Below are 20,982 nucleotides of genomic sequence, written 5' to 3'. Positions count from 1 at the left end.
ATGCCCAAGTCACTAAGTGTAAGTCAGACAATTCTGAAAATCAAGGCTGTTTTAAGGTGTCTCTACTAAGCATCTCAAAACTGAGGCATGAACAACTCTTGCAGAAAGGCCCAGTTTGAGATGGAGACAGATAATTCTAGGTGTCTCTATGTGTTAATGCTCCCATAGTCAGAGGAACCCTTTAATGCAGCCAAGAAGTCCCAAGGGAGTGACTTAGTTGACCAGCAGGAGGCTGACTAAGACAGGGGCAACGTCTCCAGCTGAAGAACACAGATCTCCCTCAAGTTCTGTGCTACATTTGCCAGTCCTCTAAAATTCTATTTAAACAGCCAAATAAGAAATACATGCCTACGAAAGACTGGATGGTTATACCTGACAAGGTGTATCTGACCTTAAAAGTAAATGGAAGCTGTGGGGCTTCTGCATGTCTGCAAATCATTTATGTCCTAAATACAGATGCACATAACCAGGGTAGGAAATGATACCACAGGGATTTATAACTGCCCACACAGAAAGTCAATGACATAACTGAGTCAGAATTCAGGAGTTCGCATCTGTTTGACCTAAGTATCATCCACATGCCCACAGTCTGTCTCACTTGAATGAAGCACTTTCTACTCACAGCATGCTGTCATTTCTTTTTAATGTTTGTACTCAAATGAGAGAGACCGTACTTGAACCACTGTCTCAGCCTCAGCATATATATCTGACTCAGATTCATAGGCCTGCAAGCCATTTAATTTTGAAACAGCACAGGAAAATGAAAAACAGCTTTGCAATTTAGTACTGGGACAAGTTTATCTATATGGCTACAGAATTCTGGTATTCCCAGGCACACAACACAGAACTTTAGAAAATTTAGGTCAAAGGATGGCACAACTGCATCCTCAAAGGAGCTTCAAAGTTGGACCAAATGCAGCTGCTGAACTGTTGGACCATGTACCTATTTAGTACCTAGATGAGTCAAGGAAGAACTGCCACCTGCTCCTGGACCAAGACAGGATCCTGGTCATCTTTTCTCTGGTGTTCAGGAACAACATGGGCTCCTAAAAAAAATCAATAAAGTAGCCTTCCAGTTGCTGAAATTAGGTGTCCGACTTATTTATGCCCAGAGCTGAAGAACAGTGATCTCATCAGATGTTTTATTCTATGCACTGAGAACATCCAAGAGACTCCAGGCACCACTGGTAATTGATTCCCAACGTTTCGGTTATCCTGTGAGACACAGAAGGGCTACTAAGAATCCAGTGCGGAAACCAAAGCAGTGTCAGCACCAAGACAGAGTACCTGGGTAGTTCTACAAGAAGCATTTCACTCTATCCAGAGCTACCTGAGCTCCCAATGTCTGAATTTTCTCGGGTTTTCAAGTCACCCCTTGCTAGGACATGTCTGCATCACAAGGTTAACAAAGGCATTCAAGAGTGGTGTTAGGTATGGCTTTTCCTACAGGACTGGCTACTGGTTCACAGGATAACACATTTGCTCATTGCTGTGAACAAATAAATTATGACTCAGCCAGAAGTGCTAGAAACGACTGGGAAAAACATGCTACAAGTCATAAAAGTGCTCTGCCCATGGACATACGTACAATGTATGGTGTAGATGTCCCTGGTAGAGCTTGGAAATACTTAAAGAGTATGGATGCCCATAGACTCCATATGCCCATGGGCTCCCCAGGCAAGTGGTCACAGTACCAGCTTGACAGACATCAAGAAGTCTTTGGACAATGCTCTCACGCACATCGTGTGACTCTTGGGGACGGTCCCGTGCAGGGCCAGTAGATGGACATACCAAAACCCTTCAAATATCCTCACAGCACCCCTGACACACACAGAAGCCTATCCTGACCTTCACAGGGCATTAAACCTTTGGCTTGCAGCGCTCTTCACTACCACCAAACGCTCCGAACTCCTCGGCCCCCCTCCGCGTCCCTCAGGCACGCACCCTCCCGCCCCCACAGCGGCGCCGCGGCCGCTCCCGCTGCTGCCCCGCCCCTCGCGGTCTCCACGGCGACCTGCCCGCCCCTTCCGGCCGCGGCTCGGAAGCGGCCGGGCGGAAGCGGCCGGGGCGCCGCGGCGGGGGCGGATGCGCGGGCGGGCGGCGGGGCCGCTGTGCCGGGGGCTCCGCGGGAGAGGCCGCCAGGTACCGGCGCTCGGCGGGCACGGGGAGCCCCGCACCAGCCGGGGAGGGGGCGGCGGGCACGGGGTCGGGGCCGGGGCTGGGCCGGGCGGGACGGGGGGGCCCGGCCTGCGCCCTTGGCTTGGGCCGGCCCGGCCCTTCCCGGCCGGCCGCTGCCGTCGGTGGCTGCGCCGCTCGCTCTCTGCCCCGGCGGCTCCGCGGAGGCGGCCGCAGCAAATTATTTTCATTTCCTGATTGACAGCTTGCTGTGAGTCAGTATTAAACCAAACAATGCCACAAGACACCGCTAGTGGAGGTGTTGGCTATGGAATAACACCTTCTCAAAAGCAAAACAAAAGAGCTGATGGGGTGTGCTAAACGCTCTGCTTGTCATTAAACGTTTCAGCCTTGTGTGCATCTGAGGATGTGACATTTGGGATAGTCTAGGTAGACGGCTGCAGTAGAGAAAAGTATATATGCACTTATAGGCTTTTTGCTTTACAATTGAATAAAACCACTGTAAGGTGATTGTGAAAAGCAGTAGTAGTCATTGGACTGAACCTCTGCACTAGCAGCGAATGGAGCTCTTGTTCCTACTTTTGGAGGAAAGGAAACTATGCAAATGAGATTTAAGTACAATTAACCACTAAAAATGTTGTATTTAAATAAAATGCCCATTTAGTTTCTCAGTGGTATTTTTTTTCCTTGATTTTTTTTCTTTACAGTACCCCAAGTCTGACCATCAAATATGATTCTTTGCCTGCTGCATGAAACTCCTTAAGTACTTCTTTTGCCATTCGGCCACATGGCTTCAACTACAATGGTAAGTTAAGATTCAGATGATATATTTTCAGATCTTTTTCCTCTAGTCTGCTAGCTGTCTGGCTGATGAGAAGGATGCCATTAATATTTGACTTTTTGTTTAAAAAAACCTAGTTTGCTTGTCACTGCTGAATTCTGATATTTCCTTCTTCAGGGGTGTCTTCTTTCATAGTTTTTGAATATTACTAAACACTTACTGGACAGTGCAGCATAGGAATTGCCTTACCAAGCTAGTGGTGTCTTTTCAGTCAGGAGTGTTGGCAGAAATTTGGGTACATATAAATCCTGCTTCTACATAGTAGTCTTGTATTCACAGATGCTAATGTTGCCATGGGTTTTTACCTAATGCTAAGCAGTCAGTGAATTGAATATTTGAAATCATGCTGTAACCCATTAGACATAAGCACTGTAGGTGTTTCTACTAGATATATCCACTTACATAGAAAGCATCAGTATTAGACATTTTCTTAAAAACACCTAGACATTTGAAAACTTAAATGTTCTGTCATGGCAGATTCTACCACACAATAGCACAGTAAGTAGGTGGGGGGATTTTCATGAACAGGTAAGAAATTTTGGTTTAGGTACATTACATGAGTGGTTTTGTTGTATATTTCTTTGTTGTTCTTTTGTTGCTGTGTAGTATGGTTTTCTTCACTGCATCCTATTCTAATATTATCTCTGTAATAACTGCTGCTGTCTTGGATTGGACATGGCTCATGTGTCTTCAGTTCCTTGAGGCTTGAGTAGAGGTGTTTGCTTTAAGGAGCAGCTGATAGGGATGGTTTAAACTGAGGAAATAGGGCAAACACACGTTTGGGAAGAGGTACCTATTACAAATGTTCCTAAGCTTTACTGAATATTAGAGCTTGTCATATGTACATTCCTAAGGACTTTGTCCACCTGCCACTGAAGTTAATGCATTGCTTCTCTGGACTTACCTGGACATGAATCAAGACTATGGCATTCTTCTACAACACTTTGATTCTTAATATTGTCCTCTCTTTCCTCCCTGCCCCAAATCAGTTTCATTGTCTGGTTCATTTAGCAGCTGCACATTATTCCCACACAAAGGAAGTGTCAAAGCTTAAGTGAGTGCCAGAGAAGGAACATTAGGAGCCAAGGAAGACTTTCTTGGTTTTTTTTGACACTGTTGTCTAAAAACTTGTTTATTCTGGTTTGAAATACTTGTCAAATTTTAGTCCAAGAACTCATAATTCTGATCTATGAAGCTGTTTGCTCTTTTTGAAATAGAGGTATATCAACTGCAGGTGAACTGAAGTAACAGACATTCCAAGGGAGCTAAATTCATTAAAATAAATGGTATTGAGTATACTATGCTCTGGGATATTGAGAAGCTTTTGCAGGTTTTGCTGTGTTTCATAGGGTTGGGCAGACTTTTAGCATGCCTCGGAGGAAGTCTGTAGTGGGAGCTGGTTTTGTTTCCTAGCCACCTAACAGTATGTTCATAAGGAACACTTGTCAAATCGTATTACGTGCCAAAATAATGTTCTGAGCACAAGATCTTTGTTTCCATTTTGTGAAAAATAACTTGACCAATACTTGGGCACCAGTATCTAAAAGTTAAATGTTTTCTTCCTGGATGTCTGTTCAGGGATATTTTGGCCTGTTCTTTATGTTGAGTTAGTGACCAGCTTAACAAAGGAGGTCAGGTTTGCTACTTGTCATCACTAATTTGGTTAGTATTTGCTACTGCTTTTATTAGGTGTAATTTCCATTCTTACTTTTAATTCTAATTGCCTTTCATTGTTCTAAGGCTTCATAGTTTAGCCAAGCCTTGCGATACAGTTACATGAGTTTTTAGCTGCTAAGTTTAGTATGTGCCAAAGAATTTTTGAGCCCATCTTCTAATTATAAATTCCTATCAGGAGTAGTAGAGTTTTTGGGGTGTTTTTAATGTATGAGGATGTTTAAACTAGTCATGTAATTTCTAAAAATCCCTTTGTGATTCTTGCAGCAACAAGCTTTAGAACTGGCATTGGATCGTGCTGAGGTAAGAAGCAGCTAAATTACTTATTTGCACATAATATATGGCTCTCACAGTTATAAAAATACAACAGCTGTTTTTTATTTCTTTTGAAAAGCAGTGGAAAACCACGTTATATAAATATATACGAATGTAACCACCTGTATATGTAACACTGAATTTGCGAAATTCTCACTGAAATTGCTGTCATGTATTTTTCTCTTACTTACTGTACTGAGAACATCAAGTGCAATGGTGATAGACTGTGCAAGTGATAGACTTGAGCTTTCCCCTTTTAAACCAGCAAATCTGTGTGTTGTGAAATAAGCAGGGCTCTACAGAGACACCTGGCAGAAATATATGGTAAAATCCTGTTTGTGTTTTTAGGAGTAGCCCAGTGAAAATGAAGAGGCAAGTGCCTTTACATTCATATTCTTTCATGCTGGCATCTGGTATAACAGTTATCTTGAACCCTGTTATGGGAAATACATGTTCCTGTGGGAGAACCTCTCTTCACATAAATTCTGAACTAAGCTGTTAATCAAAATACTTCGAACAATAGAGATTTGAAAAAACTTTGTTAGAATATAAGTCACATTTACTGGAGGATGATATTTCTCTTGTTCTTTTTTAATCCAAATGTTTAATCTACGTGAATCGTATTTATAATGTAAAGCTCTATAGAGAAAAATAATGTAAATGCAAAAGACAAAGTGAGAACTTCCTGAAATTATCATGTTGAAGAGTACTTGATTTGTAAATGTTGTCAAGCCAGTATGCATAAACTTGGTTGTACCTTAGCATGTTAACCACACTAATTTCAGTAGTGGTAACTAAGTACAGTAGTGTTGTAGTGTTAGTTGCTATTGTAATTACAAGATGTGAGTGTAGAATCAAGACCTTGCATGGAACTGATGCAAAGCCATGAAATGCTGTGTTTGACAGCTGAGTAGAGCTGTGTTCTTATTGATGACTGTAACATAAACCAGATGGTGTTTAGTACACTTTTGGAACAGTCATGTACCATAACTTTTAATTGCTTTCTGTATACATGGAACGCTGTCTGGTAGTGATCTCAAGTTGTGTGATAACTAGAATTAAATTCCTTTATAATATACGCTGGTTTTTTGGTTTACTTTTCTCTTCTAGTATATCATTGAAAGTGCCCGTCAGAGACCTCCCAAAAGAAAATATTTATCCAGTGGAAGGTACTAAGAGTTTCAGTATTTAGTTTTTTAATAGCATTTCTTTGATTTAATTTTGGTTACATGTTGAGTTTTTTTAATTTCAGAAAATCTGTATTTCAAAAACTTTATGATTTATATATTGAAGAATGTGAAAAAGAGCCTGAGATAAAGGTAAGTGGAAATTGCTGAGAAGCTTTTCATTTCTGTCTAAACAGGCAAGTTGAGAAAATACTTTGGTTTTAATTTCTTTGTTAAAAGAAGTATAAACTCTTCTTACTGTAGTAGTTACCTAAAGATAAGACTACATAATATGAATAGTAAGGCCTAGACTGGCTTGAGTGACCTGTTCATTCTGTCTTAATCCTGCGTCACCAAAGGCACTTATGTTCAAGTTCAGGGTCCTTGTCAATGCCATGTGCATTGTTGTCGTTATCACTGTTTCACAATCAGCTGCTTAGCATGACTGCCATGGGAAAAATGTGGATAATTTTTTAGACCCTGTAATTTTGTTGTAAATTCAGATTTATTTCTCCAGCTGCTGGTAAACTAAGAAATTTTGTGAAAATTTTTCGTAATATTGGCAAAGAGGCTCAAACAGGCTTATCAATGCTAAATATATAGTGTAAAAGGCACAAATTGCTTTGCTAAACTCTGAATGTCAAGTGGAACAAGAAGTACAAGCTGTGGAATCTGCTGTATTGCTGCTTTCAACGAAGTAAAAATGAATGAGAAGACAAATGAGCACTCAGGTTAACTCCTAATTAATGGTTGTACCCAGAGCTGGTATTCAGGGATGAAGTTGTAAAATTTTCTGAGGTTTAGAATTCATTGTCTTAAGTTGTAAGGGGATTTCAAATGTTTCAATTTGTAGGATGTATATGTGGTCTCTGAAACACACTAAGTTAAATTATAAAAATCTGCTATATGTGCATCAAAAAAGTAGTTTTACAGTTAAATAAGGGAATAATGTCTGCAGCTGCTGGATGAGATTTCAGCAAATACAGACAAGAAAATGCAATTAAGAAAGCTTCCAAATGCTCCAGTTCATTATTTTAATCCTGGAGAGAAATATCTTCTCCTGTTAGGAATGTCTGAAAGTACTAAATATTTTGTTGTTGTTATCAAACAAGTTGTACTGGATTGATGATCTTCATAGAAGTGATACAAATAATGGTGCACGCTAGAGTTACAACATTGTAGCATAGGGTTTTTCTTATTAACTGTTGTCTGTGGACTTACAGTTTTAGGGTTTGTAATTTAGAAGTGGGATTTTTTACAAAAATCTGTGTGTATAAGGATGTGTGATAATGTATAATATGTTCTCTCTGTTGAACACAGTACAATTAAATTTAACTGGGCTTGTTTTCATGTATAATTTGTCATTAATCTAAATCATGTTCTAGCAATTGCTTTTATTTCTGCTAATTATTTCATAGTATTATGTTCATGAGCAATGTTTACTTTTAAAGCAGAAGCTGAGGCGAAATGTGAATTTACTTGAGAAGCTGGTTATGCAGGAGACGTTGTCATGTTTAGTGGTGAACCTCTATCCAGGAAACGAGGGTTATTCACTGATGCTCAGGGGAAAAAATGGTTCAGGTAATATTCTTCTCATGAATTTTTAAAAATACTCAGAATGCTATATAAATTGTTAGGATGTGTTGTTGCTTACATTTAACTGTTTCACTTCCAACATAGTTCTGGGGGTGGATGGGGCAGGGAGAACAAACAACTGTACTTGAACTAAAAAGCTCTAAGCTGTTTATCTACAGTGTAAATCTGTAGATAGGAGTCTTTTTGATAGCCTTCCATTCTCTTATTTCCCCTTAGTTTCTGGAGCTGCATGTCCGAGTTTATCTCACTTCAGGTTCCTTCTGTTGCATTGTTTCTTTCACTGCTTCCCATGTCTAGGTCTGTCTAAAGGCATTTGTGTTCCAGTTTGGTGACACGTTCATGCCATTTGTACTGTCGTGCAATAAGAGCATACATTATGTCGTTTGGAAGCAAAAACCAGCACAGTCAGAGCAACTTAAAGCTCTGGGAACAGAAATGGATGTAAAAATTAATACTATGCAAAAAAATGGTCTGTGTGGGTAGGTTTCTGCCAACCTTGCTTTTTTCTGTGGCAAGTTTTAGGTTTCTCATTGGTAATGTTTGAACTTGAAACACAAAGGTAGTATGTTTTGTTTAAATTCAGATTCTGAGACCATTCGTCTGCCTTATGAGGAAGGAGAGCTGCTTGAATATTTGGATGCAGAGGAACTACCACCTATTTTGGTTGATCTTTTGGAAAAATCTCAGGTTTGAAAGCTTTGTTTTCAAAAAGAACTTACGTATGGTACCCAGATAGACCTTGATTTTTTTTGAGTGCTTCACATAGGTGATTGTAAGCAGAAGACATAAAACACTTATGCATTTGAAACTGTAGTATTTAATGCTCCAAATAAACACTTTATCGATATATAGGGGAAAAAAAAGTAGTAAACACTGAAGAGAAGGAGATAAAAGAGAGATTGCTATGATTAGGGCTGTGGAACATCATCAACTCTGCTCTAGCAAAATTTCCTTTGTTCTTTATCATTATGGATAATTCCCATTTGGCATGGGAATTCCTTACAACTGCATTGCTGGTATATGAAAACACTGCATTTGAAGCTTGTATTTTTGGTATGTCTAGGTACACAGGAAAGACCATTGCTCTGAAAAACACAGTCAATAGTTTTATTCATAGTTTCACTGAATTTTATATGTTATGTAACAAACTTCTTTGTAGAGGCAGGGGCAGATTGGTAAATATTTGTTTATTCAAAAGTTGGTGTTTTTCTTTCAACCAGGTTAATATTTTCCATTGTGGATGTGTCATAGCAGAAATACGTGACTATAGGCAGTCTGGTAACATGAAATCTCCAACGTACCAAAGCAAGCACATTCTTTTGCGACCTACAATGCAGGTAAAGAAGAGCCTCGAGTAATTTCTCAGTGTTACTGTAGTTCCTAGACTGGATATGCATTGTTACTGAACATATATTAAGAAATCCTGTTATTCAGTTGAAAGCTAATTACCATTATGTCTTTTTCCACAGACTTTAATTTGTGATGTGCATTCTATAACAAGTGACAACCACAAATGGACACAGGTAGGTTAGAGGTTATTTAAAAACTTTACAGTGATGTTATAAATACACAACAAAATAAAAATTTATTAAAATTTTTTGTTTGCTTAACATTTTTTTTCTGTTTTTCTAAGATAATATCCACATGCATAGGTATATAGGAACTTAACTAGCGTAAAAGTTGTCGTATTTTCATATTTATTAATAGCTGTGTATATTACAGGAGGACAAACTCCTACTTGAGAGCCAACTTATTTTGGCTACAGCAGAGCCTTTGTGTCTTGATCCTTCAATAGCAGTGACCTGTACTACAAACAGACTCCTGTACAACAAACAGAAGATGAACACTCGCCCCATGAAACGGTAGTTTTCAGTACGAAACACGTTTTCAAAGAAAAATATAAGTAATGCTTTATGTGAAAATTTAGCTCCTCCTATGTAATACCTGCTTAAATAAGAATGTGTCAGAAACAGTAAGAAATTATATCATATTTTTAAGTGCTTAATATTGTATTATATTTCAGTTACTAGTAGATGCTTTAGTATGCTAATTTTTGTATCAAAGGAAAGTGTGTATATTTATTTTCTTAACATGATCTGTTATATTTGCAGTTTGGATTTGGGGGTTTTTTTGCATAGATTTTGTGTAAGCAGAGTCAGATGGCAGCTCAGTAATGTAAAATACATAAATATTTTATTGCATATTGGTCTCTAATTTGTTAAAAGTTATGTATAAGTTTAATCCTGAATGAACAAATGAAAGGAATTATTTGTCTATTTGATGTTGGGGCCAAAAAAGAAGTGTAAGCATATAAAAAACATGGAAAAATTTAAAATAATGTGGTATGTACTATGTACAAAATGTTGAAATTGTTTCACTTTTGTGTATGGTTGGGCCCTTTTTTATTTCCACAGAAGCCTGAAACATTTATTCAACATGTTTGTTCTTCTGCAAGAGTTGCATTCAGTCTGTAAAAAGGAAAGATATTAATGGTCTGTCACAATTACTGAAATACTTAAAACTGGACTTGCATTGAAATACTGTGCTAGTGCCAAACCAGTGATAATTTCTAAAAAAATTTAAGTAATGAAATTGATCAAACTATCCTTGAAATTAAGACTTGGTGGTCAACAAATACTCCATTAAAAAAATAGGAAAAGTGCTTAAATGAATGTACAGAATGGCATTACTGTACCTATGAGTTTGTCATGAAACAAAGACTACAGGGTAGTTACTGTCTTTATGACTTTATAGTTACATAAGTATTACACAGATCTTTTGCTGCAACGGAAATCTATGACAATACACAAATATTTTAAGCTTGGCAACTTCTTATTTACTCATTTTGATGATGTACTTAAATTATGCATTTTAAAAATAACCCCATTCTTAGTGCTGAAACAGATGAACAGAATACAAGTATGTTTTATGAATATAATCAAGTTTTGAGGTTGTGCAGTGTAATCCAGAAAAGCAATTTCAAACTGGTATTTAAAAACTTTCTAGTCTCAATGTACGTAGCAGTGCACTGCATATTTCTGTGTTTGTACACAAGACAGTGGAGAATTTAATGTTTATGGTTTCACAACATTAAGTGTCATTTCACCATAGGTGCTTCAAAAGGTACTCAAGGTCCTCTCTGAACAGACAGCAAGAAGTAGCTCATTATTCAACTCCACCTCAGCTCAGACTACTTGACTACTTACAGAAAAGGAAGGAGAGGAAAGCAGCCCAGCAGTATGACCTCAAAATTTCAAAAGCTGGAAATGTACGTGTTCTGAAAAGTAATGTAATACACTTCTAACTATTTAATTAAAGTATTTAATATATTAATCCTGCTTTTTCATCTTCCAGTGCGTGGATATGTGGAAACAGAACCCTTGCTACTTGACTGCTCCATCTGAAGTAGATGTAAGACCACCAATTATGTATAATTAGCAATTATTAGAAATTGTATTATATGAATAAGTATCTAAGAAGTAACCAGTATCAAAGAATGACTTTTAAAAAAGGGGAGTGACTTTAACATTTACAATTACTTTTCTGTACCATAAGGTATAAACACAAGTTATGCCATACTGCAATGTATTGCAATTGTAACAGAATAGTTTGGATGAAGTAATCAGTGCAAACAAATTGTTAGTATTGTTCTTCTGTGGGCTCAATGAGCACATGTCTATTTGAAGTTGTCTGAGAGTACAAAAGCCAGAAAAACAAATGAGGTCTGTAGGTTATTTTAAAATTAGTCACTTTTCATCCTGGTAGAAATTCCTCTCTTTTCCTGTATTATACTATGGGACATTAATCTTTTGAAAAGTTTTAAATCTTATGCAGAGAATTCTGGTTGAGAGTTCTTTTGTTCACTCTGTGTGCATTTTTCTCCCAGGCACATTCGCATTCTTAGTTGCTAGCACTGCTAAAACACATACTACTAGTGTACAGAAGGGACTGACAGAATATCCTGAGTTGGAAGGGACCTACAAGGGTCATCAAGTCCAACTCGTAGTCCTGCAGGACAGGACAACCCCAAAATCATACCATGTGTTTTGTCCAAACGCTTCTTGCACTCAGGCTTGATGCTGTGCCCTGCTTGATGCTGGGGGGCCTGTTCCAGTGCCAGCCACCCTCTGGTTGAAGAACCTTGTCCTAATATCCAGCCTAAACCTCCCCTGACACAGCTGCAGGCCATTCCCTCAGTTCCTGTCACTGGTCACCACAGAGAAGAGATCAGTGCCTGCCCCTCCTCTTCCCCTCACGAGGAAGGTATAACTGCAGTGAGGTCTCCCCTCAGTCTCCTCCAGGCTGAGCAGACCAAGTGATTTCCTCATATGGCTTCCCCTCCGCAACCTTCACTATCCTTGTGGCCCTCCTTAGAGCACTCTCTCGTAACTTTATATCTTTCTTACGTTGTGGCACCCAAAACTGCCCCCAGCACTCGAGGTGAGGCCACCCCAGTGCAGAGCAGAGCAGGACAATCCCCTCCCTTGCCCAGCTGGCGATGCTGTGCCTGATGCACCCCAGAACATGGCTCCAGGCTCCCATGCTCCTGGCTGCCAGGGCACTGCTGACTCAGATTTGACTTGCCACTAACCAGGACCCCCAGGTCCCTTCCCACAAGTCTTCTCTAGTATACTGAGGTTCTGAGATTTTTTTAAAAGACTGTAGACTAGACAAGACTGTAGCTTTGGACATAGGGCTGGCAAGAATGCGAATTACACATGAAATGACAGTGTAAGTTTTACAAACAAACCTCTCTTTTCACTTCAACTGTGTTGTACTTGACATAATCAGAGGCTTTAGGAATTACTGTTACTGTGAAGTTACTTAACCATTCCACATTGCAGGCAATGATTTCAATCTGTAGTCTGAAACCATGTTTCACTCTTTTGTTAAGTTTAACATAGCAAATATGGTGTAACGCTAAAAATGTAAAGTTCCGAAGGTTCTTCAGTTAAGTTTCTCTGAATTCATAACATAGGGAATTCTTTCTTTTCTGATCTCTCTATTTTCTATAAGGTGGAAAAATATGCCAAAGTGGAAAAGTCTATCAAGTCTGATGACTCACAACCAACTGTCTGGCCAGCACACGTGAGTAGTTTAGACCTTTGGCCAAACTTCACTGTCTCTAGTTAAAATGCTTCTTATTTCAACAAAATCAATGTAATGTGGAATAATCTTCCCTCCCGCAATTTAATTAATCTTCCATGTGTTACAGAGACATGGGAAGATTACCAAAGATACTTGTAATTTTATACAGTAAGCAAGCATGTAATCAGTCTGATTTCCTCGAATTTTCCAGAAATACAAGGATTAGCAGTTTGTACAAAAGAAAGGATAATAATTTACATGGAGCAGTACTTTGCACAACAAATTGCTTTCTTTACTCGGACACTCAAAGGCTGATGAAAAAGAGCTTTATTGAAATCAAAATGTTAAATTTTGGAAGTGATTAATATTAAATGCCTCTTACAAAAAACTCTTTCTGCAATGTTTAAGTTGAATCTTAAGATTTTTGACACAAACTATGTGATTTGATCAGAAGTAGTAATTTAATATAATCAGACATAAATAATTGATTAATTTTTATAATTTCAGAGGCAAGATCCTATCTTTATTAACAGCATGTATCATGATATCTTTGTAGTTGCATATTGGAAAAAAGTAATACTTTCCCATATAACTTAATGTTCAGCTCCAGTATTTTACTCTGAACGCTTTTCGCATTTTCATAATTCATATAAAACTGTTTCTATATATGTTTACCCAGTCTGCCTTTCCGTGTCTAACATGATTGTTTGGGGTTTGCAATATCTTTGTATTTTTAAGAGAATCTTTGTATTTTTAAGAGACAATAAACTCTTTTTCCTCTCATCCTGTTAATATAACTTCTGGAATCAGTTTCATTTTAGATAATGCACCCCTTCCTAGAGAGTGTTACTTATGTTCAGAGTTACTTATACAATGTTTCTTACTCGATATTGTATATAGAGCTGCTCTGTTTTACTCACTGTTTCAGCTAATGCTTGTTCAAGACTTACTAGTTCATTCTGTCTTTTTAGGAAATGAAGGATGATTATGTGTTTGAATGTGAAGTTGGTAATCAGCTTCAAAAAACAAAACTGACCATTTTTCAGTCTCTTGGCAATCCCTTGTACTATGGTAAAATTCAGACACTCAAAGGTGATGAGGAAAATGACAACCTATTAACTCCATCACAGTAAGTTACATGTTCTTTTTTAAACAATGCTGCGATCCAATAGGTGAAGGAAAACAAACATTATTTATCATTTTCAGTCATAAAAATACTCTAGAGCTAGATGTCTGATTTAAGATTTTTTAACACGAAAAAACTCAAACCAAAACAAAATGTGTACAAGCAACCATCATATTTCAAATGTGCTTTCTTGTTAAATTGGTGCATTCTTTTACATTAAAGATACATAGAGGGGAAAATAAGACTACCAGCAAATCCAATCATGCAGATTGTGGAGACACCATAAGAGATTATTGCTGCACTCTTTTTTTGGTGATACTCAGAATTTTAATTGTTCTCAAAATTTGCTTGATGCTGTGAAAGCATAAGACTTGACTATATTCTGTTTACTCTTAGATCCAGTTAAACTAAATAAATGAAGAAAAACATGAGCTTCTAAGAAGCTGCATAATTTTGAATTGTTTGGAATATGCTGGTTTTGGCTGTGATTCTACAAAGATCCTCTGTTCTTGGCTCTTTTTGTTGTATGTACCAGATTATTTGTGTAGAGGAACCTGTGCAGCAGAGTAGAGCCCATAAATTTCAGTAAGGCAAGGAGCAGTGAGACTGAGCAAACTTTTTAGTTCTGCTAATGAAAGTTACTTTTATCATCTAGTATGTAATCATTCTCTTATTTTTATGAAAATCTTAAAAGTATTAAGTATTAAGAATATTTTATCCCTAGACTTGAGCTATTTACTTATTATTTGTTTCCATACTGTTGTGGTTTAACCCCAGCTGGCAACTAAGCACCATGCAAGCACTCACTCCCTCCTCCCCCGGCCTCCGTGGTGGGATGGGGGAAGGAATAGCAAGGGTAAAAGTGAGGAACCATGTGGGTTGAGATTAAATACAGTTTAGTAGGTAAAGGAAAACCCACACATGGAAGCAAAACAAAACAAGGAATTCATTCACCACTTCCCATGGGCAGATAGGTGTTTTCCTGTCTCCAGGAGGGCAGGGCCCCATCACACCTGGTGGTTACTTGGAAAGACAGATGCTTTTTCTCTAAATGCTCCCCCCACCCCTCTCTTCCTTCTTGCCCTGGCTTTATATGCTGAGCATGATGCCGTATGGTATGGAATATCCCCTCCTTTAGTCATTTGGGGTCAGCTGTCCTTGCAGCATCACTTCCCAACTTCTTGTACACCCCAGCCCTTTTGCTCATAAGAGACAGAAAAGGCCTGTGTAGGTACTGCTTAAGAATTGCTAAAACACCTATGTATTACTAACACTGGTTTCAGCACAAATCCAAAACAGCCCTGTATCAGCTACTATGGAGAAAATTGACTCTATCCCAGCCAAAACCAGCACACATACTTAGTACTGATGTTCCCTGAACAGCAGTGCTAGCTTAGAGTTCTGTAATAAGGCTGAGAATTAAATTAGTTTAGAGGTTTTAGATGCCTGGAGGGTTTTGGAAATAACTGGTAAGACACTGACAATTAAAGTTCATCAAAACTTGGATAACTCCTCATTAGCAAACTGCCATATGAAATGAAAGAAGAAGTAAGCATTTTTGTTGTTCAATAAAATAAAAGGGTTTTTTAATAGCTTTTTCTTTTTGGAGCTAGAGAAAGTTCTGTGAAGTTAAAAAGCATAGTAATAAGTTTGCAAGCCATAACTGTTACACAAAAGAGAGATACTTATTTAGGAGGTCTGGAAGACTACAGGGAATTGCAATTGGCATAAGTAAAATCAAACAATGCAAACTGAACGTTTCTTAAAATATTATGCCTAAGGCTGTTTTTGACATCCCCTCAGGACACTTGTATTTCAGTCTGAGTGTACTGGTATGCTGTTAATTTATACATAACTCTTCCTTTGTACTTTTTACACTAATAATTCTGTAGCAGTTACTCACTCCCATTTTTTTTAATATATAAAATCCAAAATTTCTATAGTCTGCCTTTTGCTTTGTAGGTGATTTACTGTTAAAGGAAACCATATTAGATCATGTGTGTATATATTATAGATAGGAAGTCAAGTGTGTGTTTCAAGTACTGAATAATACCCAGTCCATTGAATGGATACGTTATTGTTTGTATTTTGAGCAGGTATGAAAAAAACACAGCACTGTCATTTGTTTGAAGCCTTGTGATAATAAAAATATGTTCTTTTAGTCCAAGTCATGACTGAAAATGTACTTTACATTTTAGGTTCCTTATTGGTTCGAAGACTGATGCTGAAAGGTAAATTAATATAGTTTGTGCATCTATTTGGATTGATGACAAATAATAAGCTTTGTTCCTTTTTGGCAGTTATGGCTGCCAGTGTTATGGTTTGTGGAAACAGATGCAGAACAAATGAGGAAAAATAAGAGGAACTAATCATCATAACAAGAAGTAGGATAGTGTGTAGTTTCTGTATTTACCAAGCAAGGAAGAATAGAGGACATCAAATACGTGAGTACAGCTTGTCATGCTACCTGAACTCTGAGAGCATTGCCATTTGGTATGGTAAATTAACAGTGATGGAAATGGTTCATTTGAACTTGTCATTTGAAGTGTAATCTAGGATTTAAGATTTATATGTCTTAGTTTTGTGCACTGTGCATGTCTTGATTCAGCCTTCCTAGGGAAGCAAGTAATAAAACAGTTTTTCAGCATATTTTAGTTGTAGAATGAGTAGGAGTAGCAATTCAGGGATATCTGAGGCAGCAAAATAAGTGGTTTTTAAGTGTTTTTCAGCATGCATCACCCTAGATTGCCTGTGCATATGAGCACAGAACCATTAAAAAGCAACCTCTGTCAGAGCCAGTTGTGTTTTTGTGCCCCCATCGGATACCTCCAGCTGATGTACATGCCATAGCTCTTATCCCCCTGCACCCCTTATGTGCCTGGCAGGCAAATGAGTCTTCTATTTGATCAAAAACCAGTAATAATATTCTTTTTTTAAATAGGTAATTTTGATTAAGAAACTCTTTGCTTATATTCTCTCCTGCCTCCTTTGTGCTGATACTTTTGCTGCTTGTTCTGTAAGCTGAACTGGGGGGGAATTGGTTGGCTGAAAAGTAAAACAATGTTACAAGAGCTTAGTTTTAACTGGGATTGATTTCCTGATCATGTTTATCACTGGGTTGTGCAAGTCCTTTTGTCAGAATCAGGGTTTCAGGGACAAGGACAACTAGAAACAGTAGGGGGGGGCAGGATGACCTTTTCAAGTACATGGCATTTTACTACCCTGATTCCACTGTAATTTTGAGTCAGTCTAAAATCTAATTGCTAAAAAAGGTACACTCCCCCCTTTCCTCTGTTGTGTGTGTTGGGACCTTTGCTTATGTCTGCAGTAGTCAGGTAACAGCATATGACAGAAGCAGGGCTATATCAAAATAAAGTGTAGTTTGTCACATTTAGGTGTGAGGTAATGGAAATATTCCAGCAGGTTTTCACTGAGGTCTAGTCTGCCAGAATGTTAAGTGACCACAGCACTTCAGCTTGATATTTCAAGGTCACTTTGTATATTCTGCTCATCTTTGTGAAACAGTATTCCCTCAACTTGTTTCAGATTAGTAGAGCTGTATGATTCATTTTGATAGAACAGTATTTTAAACTTGTTTGCCTGATGCTTTATCAAATGTTTGTCATAATGTTCATAGAGGAGTGATTGTTCAGCCCTTGCATTTAGACTCCTCACCTGACATAGAGCTCAAGCTAAAGGAGGGTCAGCTGTTCCACAGGCAGAAGAGACACTTCTATGAAAAGATTCTGGACCTCTGTAATAAAGGGGGAATGGGATCCCCGTTGACTGACATCCGAAAGATCTGCAGTTGCTTTTGGGAATGGAACTGTTCTGTCTATTGTTTCCCATATTCCTCCAATAGAGTGCTTCTCACACTGTACTTTGCATTAGAAAAAAAAGAGATTAAAAGTTAAAATGGAATAAACCTAAGAGACCAGGAATATAATGTAGAAAGATACAAAGAGGTATAAATATGTTTTTTATATGTGAATCTCTGTGTTATGTAGAGATATGCTCACATAATATATAAAATATATGACTATAACATTCACAATTATGTGTTTAATCTATACTTATCTACTTTAGAAGTTCAAAGTTGTGAATCTTTTTATGTCCTCATTGTTTGTTTCAGGGTGGTGAACCAGTACCAGGAGTTAGTGCAAAATGAAGCTAAATGTACTGTGAAAATGTTTCATAATTCAAGTGGATCAGTCAGTCATCTTTCTCCAGGGAAGGAAATGGAAGTGAGTTTATCAAGTTACGCATTTCTTTTATTTGTCCTTAATTATTGAATTAGTAGAATAATTTTTGCTATCCACATTTAACAGTAAAATAACCTAAAAATGTCATCCTGAATGAATTTTTAAATGTGTTATGGTCATGATCATTCAATGTGAGTATATTGGAAAAGTTAGTGGGAAGCATTTATATTTCCAATGTTCAAATGTTGTCTTTTAGCTGTTTTGAGGGGTGGGGGGTTTGCTGTGTATCATGTAGTTAGCTCCAAAGTTTTGTTTTAGCATTTTCCCCTGTTCAGATGAAACTTTCATAGAGCAGTATAGTAAAATGCAGCTGTGTGTCTTGTTTTGCAGGTCAGTAAACACAGAAGCAGATGGAGTAGCTGAACTTCCTTTACCTTTTAGAAATTCAAATTATTTTCTCTTCAATTTGAGGAGGAAAACTTAAAAAAAAGACAAAAAAGCAAAGGCAAAAAAACCTTCAAACAAAAATGGCAAAAAAATAAACCCAAACAGACAAAAAAAACCAACAAAAAAACCTCCAAAACACAAGCCCCAACAACTTTAAAGTGTGCATGTTTACATGCACACGCATTTCTACATTTCCAGTATAAATTCTTGCATTCCCTAATTTTCCTGCCTGTTGGCATTGCCTTGTGTTTTACTTGCTGCTTCTGGCCTTTTTTGGTCAGAGTCAGTGCTTTAGCAGTGAGCTGTATGTTACGCTCCACCTAGTAAATGAGATTTGTATCCACTGGGGTATTCCCTAAATACCTTCCTATGAATTAAATTTCCCCTAAATATCTATTTATGAACTCCCAACAATGTGTCTCTGAAAGAGGTAGTTCCTGGTGTCAGCCAGACCAGCAGCATTCCAAGGCCAGCAGTTGCAGAAAGGGATATGAATGTTTCTCTGTATGAGTGCACACATACAGGCATGTACATGCACGTGTGTGTATATACATTAAAATCATACAGTGATTGGGGTGGAAGGGTACTTGTGGAAGTCAACTTGCCTGCCTTTCCAAGCCTCCACCAAAAGCTGGACCAGAGTTACTCAGGTTACTGTATTTAATCATCATTGGAATGGGGCGTTGGTCTTTATTTTCAAAATCAAGAAAGCAAGAAGCAGATTTTAATAGAAGAAGAGAAAGGTAGTCCTCAGAATTTTCCTCAAAAGATTCGTTTTTATAAGCAAGCAATTAGAAAATTAGAGGGATTGTCTCTTAATACTGAGAATCAGTGGAAGCTAAGCTCACCAAAATGGGTGATTCTGCACAATGCTCTGATTTCTTAGCTCATGCACATCTGATTGAGACTCCAGTAATGAAGTACTCTGTTCACTATATTGCCAGCCTCAGTTCCTAGTTTCAGCAGTTTGTGAACTGTATGTTTGTGTAGACGTTATTTTCATTTATGGATACCTGCTTTATAGGTACAAACACATAGACTGTAACTGTGAATGTGTTTCACTGCTGAGTCTTTTGACAGTGTCAGCTATTGGAATAATGGATTTAGGGTCTGTTGTGAATGAGAACTACAGACTCGAGTAGCTGAAGTAGATTTATGTTCAGACAACCTAATAATCAGGTTATAAGAACAAACAAAAAGGCTGCATCTTCTCTCTAAAAATATGAAGTTCTTGTCCCACTGAAGCCAGTGGGGAAATGTGTTTTGATTTCTCTGCATTCAGGATTTTCCTGAACTTATTTCAAATCCTGCTCCCAGAATGAAGAATTCTGATCCTGTTCTTTAAGTCTGTCTTGGTTGAAAATGGCAGGTATATATGAATGAATGAATGAAATTAGGTAATTTTTCAATTAAAACCTAAATGTTCTGTTACTTCAAGTGTATTTGTCACTTTTGCATTTGTGAAAATTACTAAAAGAATTTCAGAATTATGGAGTAAATGAAACTCTTTAATTATTTTACTTGCTTCTTTGCTCAGTTTAAATTTTTACCAGCATTTTCATGCTGCTTCTTGATGGTAAACACTTTATCTAAAGAGAGTTCATCTGAAATGTCTGAAAGGAATTTTGTCGTTGTTCTGAGAAGCCTTAATACAAATCAGTCGAATTGTCTTTTCTGCCAGCTATGTGGAAGCTCTTATCATTGCTCTGGTAGTGTTAATTTCTCTTTCCTCCCAGCAGCCAGAAAGTGTATCAGGCTCTGTTCAGTCTTCAGTACTGGGGAAAGGTGTAAAACACCGACCTCCTCCTATCAAATTACCTTCAAGTTCAGGAAGTAGCTCTTCAGGTAATTATTTTTTGACTCAAGTGTCTCATTTTAACATGTTCTGCCTGTTGTAAAATGACAGGATATCCCTTTAGTAAAGATCTAATAAAAAAATACCAGCATCTTATCTGTGAGAAGAGCATGGTTTTTTGTGTTTTGTTTTTGGTTTTTTTTTTAATTTCTGATTATATTATTCAGAAAATTTTATCCTAATATTCAAGTTAACATGTACTCACAGAATAGTAATGTATTTTAATTATGCTTTTTCAGGTAATATTTTTAGTTCACAACAGTCAAGTGGCCATCTAAAATCCCCAACTCCACCTCCTCCTTCTAAGCCTCCTGGTCTTTCTCGGAAACAATCTATGGATCTTAATCAAGTTAGCATGCTCTCTCCAGCTGCCATGTCTCCTGCGAGCTCTTCACAAAGTGAGTCACGACCTAAATTCTCCATTAAATCTTAGGCTTTTGCATAAATGCTTCCTGAGATAAACTTCTTAACCTGTGGAATGATGAAATTTAAGTGTACAGTGTACCCTAAATTGTATAAGTTGTGCAGCTTTAGGC

At 37.8% G+C, this 20,982-nt stretch overlaps 1 protein-coding gene across 7 annotated transcripts in view; it reads left to right on the top strand.

Annotated features, from left to right (window-relative positions):
- The first annotated feature begins 2,023 nt into the window (after positions 1-2,023).
- Positions 2,024-20,982, top strand: part of SUPT20H (SPT20 homolog, SAGA complex component) — a 30,001-nt gene continuing 11,042 nt past the window's right edge. For 3 of the 7 annotated variants that reach the window (XM_082279103.1, XM_082279102.1, XM_082279099.1), the window contains exons 1-18: positions 2,024-2,142; positions 2,844-2,941; positions 4,919-4,954; positions 6,077-6,135; positions 6,219-6,285; positions 7,584-7,713; positions 8,312-8,415; positions 8,949-9,065; positions 9,198-9,251; positions 9,451-9,590; positions 10,840-10,996; positions 11,083-11,139; positions 12,745-12,816; positions 13,788-13,945; positions 16,141-16,173; positions 18,075-18,186; positions 20,328-20,436; positions 20,686-20,844. In XM_082279103.1, coding sequence (XP_082135229.1) covers positions 2,924-2,941; positions 4,919-4,954; positions 6,077-6,135; positions 6,219-6,285; positions 7,584-7,713; positions 8,312-8,415; positions 8,949-9,065; positions 9,198-9,251; positions 9,451-9,590; positions 10,840-10,996; positions 11,083-11,139; positions 12,745-12,816; positions 13,788-13,945; positions 16,141-16,173; positions 18,075-18,186; positions 20,328-20,436; positions 20,686-20,844 — 1,582 coding nt within the window. In that variant the 5' untranslated portion in view covers positions 2,024-2,142; positions 2,844-2,923. The remainder of the gene's footprint in view (positions 2,143-2,843; positions 2,942-4,918; positions 4,955-6,076; positions 6,136-6,218; positions 6,286-7,583; positions 7,714-8,311; positions 8,416-8,948; positions 9,066-9,197; positions 9,252-9,450; positions 9,591-10,839; positions 10,997-11,082; positions 11,140-12,744; positions 12,817-13,787; positions 13,946-16,140; positions 16,174-18,074; positions 18,187-20,327; positions 20,437-20,685; positions 20,845-20,982) is intronic. The other 4 variants (XM_082279104.1, XM_082279100.1, XM_082279105.1 and 1 more) reach the window with 3 other exon arrangements.

This window comes from Coloeus monedula (assembly GCF_965178545.1).
Source record: "Coloeus monedula genome assembly, chromosome: 3".
Taxonomy (NCBI): domain Eukaryota; kingdom Metazoa; phylum Chordata; class Aves; order Passeriformes; family Corvidae; genus Coloeus; species Coloeus monedula.
The sequence above is the reverse complement of the archived record's forward strand: the minus strand, read 5'-3'. Positions and strand labels throughout refer to the sequence as shown.